This window comes from Rana temporaria, chromosome 7 (genome assembly GCF_905171775.1).
Source record: "Rana temporaria chromosome 7, aRanTem1.1, whole genome shotgun sequence".
Classification (NCBI taxonomy): domain Eukaryota; kingdom Metazoa; phylum Chordata; class Amphibia; order Anura; family Ranidae; genus Rana; species Rana temporaria.
The window spans coordinates 190598946-190612254 of record NC_053495.1 but is presented as its reverse complement, the minus strand read 5'-3'; the positions used below and the strand labels follow the sequence as shown (position 1 = coordinate 190612254).

Here is a 13309-nt window from a genome sequence, read left to right as displayed (position 1 = left end):
TGGGCACAGATGATAGGAAATCTTATACTGTACATTGTGACATCAAAAAATAAAAATAAAAATTTGGGGTTTACATCCACTTTAATGCATTCGTTGCATTAAAGTGGAATTTCACTCTTATGTACACACAACCGTTTTTCATGTCACGGAAAAAAAACGTTTTTCTCGACATGATTTCTCTCAAGCCTGCCTTGCATACACACGATCGTAATAAAAAAATGCATGAGCAAAGCGCGGTGACGTACAACGCGTACGACGGCACTATAAATGGGAAGTTCCATTCCAATGGCGCCACCCTTTGGGCTGATTATGCTAATTTCCCTTCTCATAACTTGCTTCTGAGCGTGTGCAGTTTTTTCCCGTCGTTAAAGCCTACACACAACCAGAAAAACAACAACGTGAAAAACGTAGAGAAAAAATAGTGCAGGTTCTAAATTTTTAATGCCCATTTTTCATGTCGAGAAAAATGCTCTATAGCAGGGATCCTCAAACTACGGCTTTCCAGCTGTTGTAGAACTACACATCCCATGAGGCATTGTAACACACTGACATTCACAGACATGACTAGGCATGATGGGAATTGTAGTTCCTGAACAACTGGAGGGCCGTAGTTTGAAGACCCATGCTCTATAGCCTACACACGATCGTTTTTAATGACCAATTTAAAAAACAAAAAATTCTCGTCATGAAAAACAGTCGTGTGTACGCGGCATTATTAAAAATATTCAATGTTGATGGCAAGAGTGAAGTTCCACTTTAATGTAAAGAATGCATTAAGGTAAAAAACCTTTAGAACTACTTTAAGCTATTGGGCTCTGTGAACAGCAGGCTTTTTTCCAACAAAGCAGACAAGGAGAACCTGGAAAACATATGGAAAAAAGCCCAAAGCTTTTTCGCTGCAGTTTAAAATACAAAATAATTATATGCAATATTTAATTTTCATAAATTTTTTCCAGTTCCTGCTGTTCACAGAACCCAATACCTTAAAGTGGTTCTAAAGGAAGAAGATTTTTTACCTTAAGGCCCCTTTCACACTGAGGAGTATTTCAGGCATTTTAGCGCTAAAAATAATGCCTGAAATAATCCTGCCCCAGCATTCTGGGGCAGCCTGCAGCTTCTAATGCTATGAAGTCAGAGTAAGCAATACAGGAGAGGGGCCTGTACAACTGTGCAAGACTGAAAAAAGGCTGGAGTTCAGTTTTAAAGCGGTTGTAATCTGAGGAAGAAAAAAAAAAAACTGCAATCCTGCATACTAGCACATTATGAAATATTCACCTTAGAAAGAAGCCCATTCAGTGGCCCTCAGCAGGGCTGTCTTTTCCATTGGGCATGCTGGGAAGTTGCCCGGGGCCCACTGCCCAGCGACCCCAGTAAAAAATGGTGGAGAGCAGCGGGTCAGAACTGTAGAACTGTATCGTGTCTACAGTCTCTGAGGAAGAGTCTGAAGAGGAGTCAAAAGTGGGAGCGCTGCCGGGATGGGGGTCACGGGAGAAGTCAGACATGAGGAGACAGTAGGATAAAACCAGAGCAGCCAAGCTGGAGCCATCTGACTGAGCCATGCATGTTGCACCTGAGAGGAGGTCAGTGATAGCGCCGCCAGGCCAGTCTAAGGGGCGGGTGGTTGCTGATGTATTTTCTCTACAGAAGGTGGTCTCTGGTCACCAGAGTGCCCCACACATCAGAGTTCCTGGTGTTCCCCTTTACATCAGAGTCTGCAGGATTCCCCCTTACAGTGCAAGGACCCTGATGTAAGTGGGAACTCTGATGTAAAGAGAAAGCAGTGAACTCTGATATAAGGTGGTCTCTGGTCACCAGAGCCCCCTCCACATCAGAGTTCCCCCTTACATCATGATCTGCAGCGTTCCCTTTTACATAAGAGTTCCCTTTCACTGTAAGGGGGAATCCTGCAGACTCTGATGTAAGAGGAAACTCTGAGCATTCTGGGTTATAGTAACCTAACCTTCATGTCAATAAAGAAATTTGTAAAACTGTAATTTTAGGTACTTTTTTTGCAGTGCCAGTAAAAAAAATGTGGTTCTGCCAGTAAATTTCATGATTTTTTCAGTAAATTCTTGTGCACGATTGTGTAGACAGGGCCCCAGTGCACTGTATTGCCCGGGGGCCTATAATGCTCTTAAGATGCCACTGGCCCTCAGTTCTGGGAAGAAGCTCTGAAGTTCTGGCACGGTAATCCGGACCTTCAGAGCGCATGTGCCACTGACAACAGCGGCTGCATGCATGGTTAATATCTCCTAAACAGTACAGGTTTAGCCGATACAGTGGAACCTTGAATTGCGAGTAACGCGGTTAACGAGCGCTTCGCAATACGAGCACTGTATTTTTTTAAATCCTAACTCGGTTTGCGAGTGTTGCCTCGCAAAACGAGCAGGATTCAAGCCAAAGCAGGGGCATGGGAGCCAAGCAGAGCCGATCGCCGCCGTTCTAAGCAGTTCAGAAATGATTGGAAAGACTCGAAAATACGCCGTTCCCGAGCCTTTCCATAGTTTGCCGAGGTCAGCCGAGCTGTCCTTGGGCCTTTCCGTGTGTTCCCAATGCTCTCCAGCGCCCCCCCCCCACCTCTGACCACATGCGGTATTGCATACCATTGAAGTCAATGCGGAACAAATTATTTTTGTTTCCATTGACTTCAATGGGGAAACTCGCTTTGATAGGCGAGTGCTTTGGATTACGAGCATTCTCCTGGAACGGATTATGCTTGTAATCCGTGGTTCCACTGTATTCATTTCATCTACAAGTAAGCTTTATTTTAGGCCTACTTGTAGGTAAAAATCACAAATCGGGGTATACAGACGCTTTAACTCTTCATTAACCACTTAAGGACCCCTTCACGCCGATATACGTGGGTTCGCGGGCGCGTGCACGCGACCCGGTCCGAAGCTCTGTGACCGTGGCCGCGGGACTCGCAGACCCGATCACCGCTGGAGCCCTGTGATCGGTCCCCGGAGCTAAAGAACGGGGAGAGCTGTGTGTAAACACAGCTTCCCCGTTCTTCACTGTTGCGCTGTCATTGATCGTGTGTTCCCTTTTATAGGGAAACACAATCAATGATGTCACACCTACAGCCACACCCCCTACAGTTAGAAACACAAATGAGGTCACACTTAACCCCTTCAGCGCCCCCTTGTGGTTAAATCCCAAACTGCAATTGTCATTTTCACAGTAAACAATGCATTTTTAATGCATTTTTTGCTGTGAAAATGACAATGGTCCCAAAAATGTGTCAAAATTGTTCGAAGTGTCCGCCATAATGTCGCAGTCATGAAAAAAATCGCTGATCGCCGCCATTAGTAGTAAAAAAAAAAAAATAATAAAAATGCAATAAAACTATCCCCTTTTTTGTAAACGCTATAAATTTTGCGCAAACCAATCGATAAACGCTTATTGCGATTTTTTTACCAAAAATAGGTAGAAGAATACGTATCGGTTTAAACTGAGGAAAAAAAATAATGTTTTATATATTTTTGGGGGATATTTATTACAGCAAAAAGTAAAAAATATAGAATTTTTTTTAAATTGTTGCTCTATTTTTGTTTATAGCGCAAAAAATAAAAACCGCAGAGGTGATCAAATACCATCAAAAGAAAGCTCTACTTGTGGGAAAAAAAGGACGCCAATTTTGTTTGGAAGCCACATCGCACGACCGCGCAATTGTCAGTTAAAGCGACACAGTGCCGAATCGCAAAAACTGGCCGGGTCCTTTAGCTGCCTAAAGGTCCGGGTCTTAAGTGGTTAACCAATACAGGTTCACTTTAAGAAGTTACATTGATTTTCCAAATTTCCAGTTTATTTCTGCTCTACAACACTCTGATCTTGCGACTTGTATGACAGAAGTCCCGGGTAAGTCTTGCAGATCATTTTTACAGCCTTTTAGATAGGGGGGAAAAAAAATTGAAAAATAAACTTCAAATAGAAGCAAGACTTTATAATGCTGGAAATTGATTATTTGTTACTCGTATTTCTGTTCCCTGTACAAAATTTACAAGAACAGGGCAATATGCAAAAACTGATTTGTGGAATGTCACGGTTAATTAGGCTGTAATTATGTCAGTGAGATATTATTTCCATTAGTGCTGATGCAGATTGTGGCTTATCATTATTTAAACAATTCTTCTTGGCAAGCCAATAAATAGTGCGCAGAATTTATTAAAGATTCAATGGGAGTCTTCACCGGTATGCTTCATGGATGCTGCAACTTGTTTTACTGTCGTAAAAATTAAATTATGTTTAATCCATTTATTGAGAAACATTCAAACTCTGGAAAGAAAGGAGATTGGAATTTTAATAGATTGAACTTGTTATTGACTGTTGGGTTTAAAGGGATTGCCCATTAGGGCTTTTTCTTTTCCTCCAATGGACTGCCCTGTGCAAAGGCTGTATGGAACAGAAGATTCCTTTAAAGCAGAGCCATGCTGAGATGGTAACAAAAAGTCTTGGATGGATAAATAAAGTACCATTGTAGATTAGAAATACTTGTCTTTTCTGGAGAAAACGTTGCTCCAGGCTCCTGTAAGTGACAGGGGCGGACTGACAACTCATGGGGCCCCCTGGGCAATAGGAGATTATGGGGCCCCCAGGCAAAAGATTATGGGGCCACACAGTATACACACATACAGTATACATAAACAGTATACACACACAGACACACAATATACACACTAAGGCCCGGATTCACAAAGCACTTGCGCCAACGTATCTCTAACCACTTAAGGACCGGACCAATATGCTGCTAAATGACCCAAGGGGTTTTTACAATTCGGCACTGCGTCGCTTTAACAGACAATTGCGCTGTCGTGCGACGTGGCTCCCAAACAAAATTGGCGTCCTTCTTTTCCCACAAATAGAGCTTTCTTTTGGTGGTATTTGATCACCTCTGCGGTTTTTATTTTTTGCGCTATAAACAAAAATAGAGCGACAATTTTGAAAAAAAATCAATATTTTTTACTTGTTGCTATAATAAATATCCCCCAAAAACATATATAAAACATTTTTTTCCCCTCAGTTTAGGCCGATACATATTCTTCTACCTATTTTTGGTAAAAAAAATCGCAATAAGCGTTTATCGATTGGTTAGCGCAAAATTTATAGCGTTTACAAAATAGGGGATAGTTTTATTTTATTTAATTTTTTTACTACTAATGGCGGCGATCAGCGATTTTTTTCTTGACTGTGACATTATGGCGGACACTTCGGACATTTTTGACACATTTTTGGGACCATTGTCATTTTCACAGCAAAAAATGCATTTAAATTGCATTGTTTATTGTGAAAATGACAGTTGCAGTTTGGGAGTTAATCACAGGGGGCGCTGTAGGAGTTAGGGTTCACCTAGTGTGTGTTTACAACTGTAGGGGGGTGTGACTGTAGGTCTGACGTCATCGATCGAGTCTCCCTATAAAAGGGATCACTCCATTGATGCAACCGCCACAGCAAAGCACGGGGAAGCCGTGTTTACATACGGCTCTCCCCGTTCTTCAGCTCCGGGGAGTGATCGCGAGGGGGTGGCTAGAAACGAATAGGCGCGCCCTCGTCCCGGATGGCTCCTGAAGCCACGGGAACCGCAGCATGTACCGGGGGGTGACCTAGACACTTCTTTTTGGCTGTCCAGTAGTGAGGTCCTCTTAAGGATGTATAGGTTAATGGCATCAAGGAGAAGTGAATAGTGACTGGTTTAATGCAACTCTGGATGCCACGGTATTGACCCCTAGGGATGGGAAATCTTTTCAGTGGGGGCCCAAACCAAACAAAGTACGTAGCGCACCCCCGATACGACCGACCTTTGTGGGCAACCATATTACTGATGTGGCCCACAATGAAATTGAGTTTGACACCCCTGCCCTAGAAGGTGTATGAAGGGCTGAACAGATGGTGCTCCCCTCCCTCTTATTTTAGGATGCTGAGACAAAGTCAGACTCAGGTACTTGCATTAGCTGCGTTTGAAAAATCTTCTTAATGATAACCACATTAATAAAGTTTTTTTTTTTTTTATCTGCTTTGTATGAACACAATTATGAACTGAACTGAGCTGTATTTTAGACTGCCCCTCCCACGTATAACACTGAGGAGAAAGAAGTACATAGTAAGTATGCAGCAGAGACAATATACCGGCTTCATCTTAAGACGAATTGGAAGGTAGAGGTGAATACTGAAAAGGTTGCTGGATACAGTAGTCACTTCTGCTGCTCTCTGATAATGTCAGGTCTCCTGAGGTTTTTCCTGGTGCAGGTAATTCCTTTCAGTCTAGAACTTCTATAATCTATATGGGAGGAGGAGATAAAAGCAGCACAAACACAAAATAAATCTTACCAGTATAAAGGTTTTCATATTTGGGCAGTTATTTCTGTCACAGATTAGATCTCCCCATGTTGTCCTATTGTATAATGCTCACTGCCAGCTGGGATTCTGTCTTCATTTTTTCACGGAACGTTGAGACATGGAGCAGTTTACTGATCATATAAAATTGCATTTTTTTGACAAGCTCCTTTGAGCTGCATAAATGTGACCATGCAATATAAAAAGATTTACCCTGGATCTGACCATTAGGCCTCATACACACTGGATGTTTTTAGGCCTCATACACACTGGACGTTTTTAGGCCTCATACACACTGGATGTTTTTAGGCCTCATACACACTGGATGTTTTTAGGCCTCATACACACTGGATGTTTTTAGGCCTCATACACACTGGACGTTTTTTAGGCCTCATACACACTGGACGTTTCCAGGCCTCATACACACTGGACGTTTTTAGGCCTCATACACACTGGACGTTTTTTAGGCCTCATACGCACTGGATGTTTTTAGGCCTCATACACACTGGATGTTTTTAGGCCTCATACACACTGGATGTTTTTAGGCCTCATACACACTGGATGTTTTTAGGCCTCATACACACTGGACGTTTCCAGGCCTCATACACACTGGATGTTTTTAGGCCTCATACACACTGGACGTTTTTAGGCCTCATACACACTGGATGTTTTTAGGCCTCATACACACTGGATGTTTTTAGGCCTCATACACACTGGACGTTTTTAGGCCTCATACACACTGGAGGTTTTTAGGCCTCATACACACTGGACGTTTTTAGGCCTCATACACACTGGAGGTTTTTAGGCCTCATACACACTGGACGTTTTTAGGCCTCATACACACTGGACGTTTTTAGGCCTCATACATACTGGACGTTTTTAGGCCTCATACACACTGGATGTTTTTAGGCCTCATACACACTGGACGTTTTTAGGCCTCATACACACTGGACGTTTTTAGGCCTCATACATACTGGACGTTTTTAGGCCTCATACACACTGGATGTTTTTTAGGCCTCATACGCACTGGATGTTTTTTAGGCCTCATACACACTGGATGTTTTTTAGGCCTCATACACACTGGATGTTTTTTAGGCCTCATACACACTGGATGTTTTTTAGGCCTCATACACACTGGATGTTTTTTAGGCCTCATACGCACTGGATGTTTTTTAGGCCTCATACGCACTGGATGTTTTTAGGCCTCATACACACTGGTAGCTGGATTCAGGTAGGCGGGCGCATCCTTGTGGCGGCGTAGCATATCGTATTTACACTACGCCGCCGTAAGTTAGCAAGGCAAGTACTGTATTTACAAAGTACTTGCCTGCTAAGTTACGGCGACGTAGCGTAAATGGGGCCGGCGTAAGCGCGCCTAATTCGAATGAGGATGTGGGGAGCGTGTTGTATGTAAATTAACTGTGACCTGACGTGATTGATGTTTTTTTACGAACGGCGCATGCGCTGTCCGTGTACATATCCCAGTGTGCATTGCGGCAAAGTACGCAGCACGCACGTATTGGTTTTCGACGTGGACGTAAATTACGTCCAGCCCTATTCACGGACGACTTACGCAAACAACGTAACATTTTCAAATTTCGACGCAGGAACGACGGCCATACTTAACATTACTAGTCCAGCTATTTGATGGAATAACTTTACGCCTGAAAATGCCTTACGTAAACGGCGTATCTGTACTGCGTCGGCCGGGCGTACGTTCGTGAATAGGCGTATCTAGTGATTTACATATTCTACGCCGAACGCAATGGAAGCGCCACCTAGCGGCCAGCCTAAAAATTACACTTTAAGATACGACGGTGTAAGACACTTACGCCGCTCGTATCTTAGCCTAATTTAAGCGTATCTGGTTACCAGAATACACTTAAATTTGCGTCGGCGCAGATTCAGACTTAGGCTGGCGTATCTACTGATACGCCAGCCTAAGTCTTTCTGAATCTGCCTATGGATGTTTTTAGGCCTTGTGCACACGGGATGTTTTTACAGCTGCTGTTTTTGTCTTCCAGTGTTTTTTCTGCAGCCAGTAAACTCCCCAGTATGTTATTTTATGTGTCCATGCATCAGGTTCGTAGACTCCAGCTGTGTGGGTGGCCAGAGTTGTATTATGTACATGTTATGTGTGTTGCAACGATAAAACAAAAGCGAAACTACTCACAAAGATGACACATAGACCGGAGTGCTTACAGACAGCATAGAAAACAATTGCGACAGCGATGGCTGTGGGTGACGTCTGTCGTGACTCCTCCCCCTCGTACGCGTTACGTCAGTAGGCGGGACTTCATCAGCACAAGGTAGGATGAAGTCCCGCCTACGGACGTAACGTGTACGAGGGGGAGGAGTCACGACAGACATCACCCACAGCCAACGCTGTTGCAATTGTTTTGTATGCTGTCTGTAAGCACTCGCGTCTGAGTGCCATCTTTGTGAGTAGTTTCACTTTTGTTTTATCTTTGCAATTAAACACTCCTTATACAGAGAGCACTAGATTGTCTTCATTTATGTTTCATATGCATGTTGGAGACAAAGCTCAGGACCTTGATCGACACCTTTGGTATGCGGATGTTCTAAGTAGTTATACCGGGAATGAGTTGCATGCCATGTGACCTATTATAGGTCGAATCAGTGAGGTGAGAGGCCACCCTGTGTGCGGTGGAGGGATTTCTGGCCACGTTTGATCCACATTGCATGCCGTCACTTTCATTGTGCCTTTTCACAATCACTTGTGGACTGTTTCTTCTCATGGACATTATTTACTAGTGTTTATATTTACATTTTAAAGGGGATGTGCCAGTAAAACAAAATATTAAAAGCCAGCAGCTACAAATACTGCAGCTGCTGACTTTTAATATTAGGACACTTACCTGTCCTGGAGTCCAGCGCCGTCCGCAGCAGAGCACGAGCGATCGCTCGTCTCTCTGCTGCTCCCCCCGCCATCCTCAGTGAGGGAACCAGGAAGTGAAGCGCTCCGGCTTCACTACCCGGTTCCCTACGGCGCATGCGCGAGTCGCGCTGCGCCCGCCGATTGGCTCACACGCTCTGTGCTGGGAGCCGAGTGTTCCCAGCACACAACGGGGGACAGACGGGAAGTCAGGAAAAACCCGTCTTTTGCCCGTGACGTGTGGCCGGAAGTGGGTAAAAATACCTGTCTTTAGACAGGTATCTGCACCCCCCTCCCCCCTGAAAGGTGTCAAATGTGGCACCGGAGGGGGGGCGGGTTCCAATCAGCGTGAGTTCCACTTTAGGGTGGAGCTCCGCTTTAAGTTGCGCTGCACTGCTTTTATTGTTATATTTCTTGAGGGATTTTATATGAATTTACCTTGAGTGCTGGCTTGCAACCATTATTTACTGTTACATATTTTTCAGCGCTGAATTATTTCTCCTATTAACACTTGAGCATGCACACAAGAAAGGGCTAAAAGATGCTGGAGGAGATCAGTGACAATGGCCCAGATTCAGGTAGATTCGCGCAATATTTGCGTGGGCAAAGAGCAAAATTTTTTCTCTGCGCCCACGCAAATATTGCGCTTTGCCCGCGATTCACGGAGCAGTTGCTCCGTAAATTGCGCGGGCGATATGCTAAACAGCCGGGCGTAAGGCTGCCTAATGTAAATGATCCCGCCGGGGGCGGGAATCATTTAAATTAGGCGCGCTCCCGCGCCGAGCGAACAGCGCATGCTCCGTCGGGAAACTTTCCCGACGTGCATTGCGGCAAATGACGTCGCAAGGACGTCATTTGCTTCTAAGTGAACGTGAATGGCGTCCAGCGCCATTCACGGTTCACTTACGTAAACGACGTAAAATTTGAACGTCGCGAGCGGGAAGCGCAGCTATACTTTAGCATTGGTTGCGCCTGCTATTAGCAGGAGCAGCCTTATGCTAAAGTCGCCGTACGGAAACTCCGTACCTTGCGTGCGCAGGGCCTGCGCAACTTTTGTGAATCGGTGGTAATATGCAATTTGCATACTATACGCCGATCACAATGGCCGCGCCCCCTAGCGGCCAACGCAAGAATGCAGCCTGGGATGTGAAGGCATAAGGAGGCTTATGTCTGTCACATCCTAGGCTGCAGTCGGTGTAACGAGGTTCCTGAATCAGGAGCACTCGTTACACCGGAGCAAGTAACCGCGCGGGCGCAAGTGCTTCTTGAATCTGGCCCACTGACATGAAAAAGCAGATGAAAACAGTACAAACTGTATTTTATAGATAAAAAATAAATAAATGCAATAATTGTAATAAACAGTATTTTAGCAAAATAAATATCCTGCTAGGGTTTAGATCTAAGTAAACAGATTTTTAGAACTTTCAGGGGAACGATTATAAAAAACATAATGAATTGAAGTTTTTCCTTTTAGTTGTTTTTTTTTCTTTTTCTTTTATGTTTAATTCTACTTTAACATTATGCCGTCAATCACTTTACATTAGGTTGAATCCATCAACACTTTGCTTTCTCTATGTGTCTGATTAAAATTCACATAACTAAATAAAATAGCGCTAGCGATAAAGCCTGTGTGATCAGCTGTAAAATCTATTTTGCAGCTCAGACGACGCCTTCGGCAAAGTCAATTTAAACTATCGAACAGAGAATGGCCTATCTCTCCTTCACTTGTGCTGCATCTGCGGCGGTAAGTATGGTTCCTAGATATAAAGAAAAAAAAAATACTACTTCTATTTAAAAATGAATACAATATAAACACATTTAATGGTACAATAAGCAGAGCAATCTTTTTATTCAAATGAGTAGAGAGGGATATATTGCTCTTCAGACTTCACCGTTTTCATCGCAAAACAGGAATTATTTGTCAAGCCAGCAGCACGATGGAGTCTATTATTGGCCTTGATTACCATAAAGGATCTAAAAGTAAAAAGGACTCTGGCCAATCAAATCCTTCTTATCTTTTTCTAACCACCATATGACAACTGAAATCTCATTGGATATTGTGAGCAAGGACAAACGTTCTAGGTAAAGTACTGTTACCAGTGGCGTAGCATGGGGGGGGGGGGCAGGGGGTGCCGTGGCCCCCGGGCGCAACAATTGGGGGGCGAAATCCCACACCAGTGTGTGTTTACACACAGCTCTCTTCGTTCTTCAGCTCCGGAGACCGATCGCGGGACTCCAGCGGCGATCGGGTCCGCGAGTGACCCACAGCTGGGTACTTAAAGAGGACGTACATGTACGTGCATGTGCCCAGCCGTGCCATTCTGCCGACGTAAATGTGCAGGAGGCGGTCCTTAAGTGGTTAATAATATAGGGCCAAATCCTCAGCCAGCGGGCGTAACGTAATTTTTCCTATTTAAGTTACACCGCCGCAAAATTTCTACCTAAGTGCCCGATCCACAAAGCACTTACCTAGAAATTTTGAGCGGTGTAACTTAAATCCGGCCGGCGCAAGGTGTTCCTCTTCTCCAGGGGGCGATTCCCATTTAAATGAGGCGCGCTCCCGCGCCGGCCGTACTGCGCATGCTCGTGACATCATTTTCCCGACGTGCATAGCGCGAAATTACGTTACGTCGGGCTTTGTGGATTGCGACGGGACAATAAAGTTGCGTCAGGTAAAAAAAAAAAAAGGCGCCAAAAAAAAAATTTAAAATGAAAAAAAAATCGCGTCGCGAGCAAGAAAGGTCTGTTTTTACAAGGTGTAAACAGTTTACACCTTGTAAAAGCAGCCCTAATTTTGCGTTTGCAAAATAAAACTTACGGTGAAAAACGAAGCTGAAAAGCTTCGTGGATCTCTGTAAGTCCTAATTTGCATACCCGAGGCGGCATTTCGACGCGAAATGCCCCCAGTGGCGGATGCGGTACTGCATCCTAAGATCCGGCAGTGTAATTCAATTACACATGTCGGATCTTCGTCCTAACTATGGGAAACTGATTCTGTGGATCAGTTCCATAGTTAGGACCAGGGATACGACGGAGTAACAGCAATTACGCCGTCGTATCTCTTTTGAGGATTAGGCCCATAGAGTGCATCCAAAAGTATTCACAGCGCTTCACTTTTTCCACATTTTGTTATGTTACAGCCTTATTCCATAATGACAATGTGAAAGAAGTTTTTTTTCAATTCTTTGCAAATTTATAAAAACAATAAAAAAATTCCCATGTAGGAAAGACAACAACATAAGAAAGTCCAACATGTTCCAGGAATGTGATAGTGCTATAACTGTATAAAACTGTGAAATTCATAAATTTCATACTAAATTATGTTAAAATACTGAAAAACAATAAAGTGTTACTACATATAGAAAAGCTTAGAGAATGCAACAAGTATAAATTAATAAATAATTAATTAATAATTAATTAATAAATACAATTAATAAATTATAACCCTTCCCTGATATATCCAAAACTGATTTACCCTCAGTGGCAAAGTTGTCACTGGAACAGGAAGTGAGGGAAAACCCCCCAAAAGAGACACAGACAGCAATAAACACTATGGAAAAGCCAACACATTTCAGAAGTTATGAGTCACCCCCCCCCCCCCCCCCTTAGGTGTATAAACATATAAAAGGATATTTAAACAATATTAAAATCCTGTAAAAAAAATTACAAGGACATACAAACAAATATGTGAATACGATATTCTAACAAATAATTATGAATTATAAATTAATTAATTCTAAATGGTCTATTCATTAGAAGGTTATTTTTAATCTTATTCATATATAACCTATTAAAAGATATTAAAGGATATTGGTTATGTATAAATGAGATTAAAGTCAAAAGGTTATACAATATGTCATTTCTTTAATTGGTTATATTATGAGATTAGAAATAACCTTTTAGACTGAATAGATTTTAACTCATTAATTTAAATTTATCATTAGTTTGAAATTAACTGTTATCATATTTATAGTCTTAAGCCCTGTACACACGATCGGTCCATCCGATGAGAACGGACTGATGGACCGTTTTCATAGGTTAACCGATGAAGCTGACTGATGGTCCGTCGCGCCTACACACCAT

At 43.1% G+C, this 13309-nt stretch overlaps 1 protein-coding gene across 1 annotated transcript in view; it reads left to right on the top strand.

Annotated features, from left to right (window-relative positions):
* The window catches only part of TNNI3K (TNNI3 interacting kinase), a 313510-nt gene that overhangs the window by 23968 nt on the left and 276233 nt on the right, over positions 1-13309 (top strand). The window contains exon 3 of the mRNA XM_040360696.1: positions 10885-10970. Within this exon, the coding sequence (XP_040216630.1) occupies positions 10885-10970 (86 nt within the window). The remainder of the gene's footprint in view (positions 1-10884; positions 10971-13309) is intronic.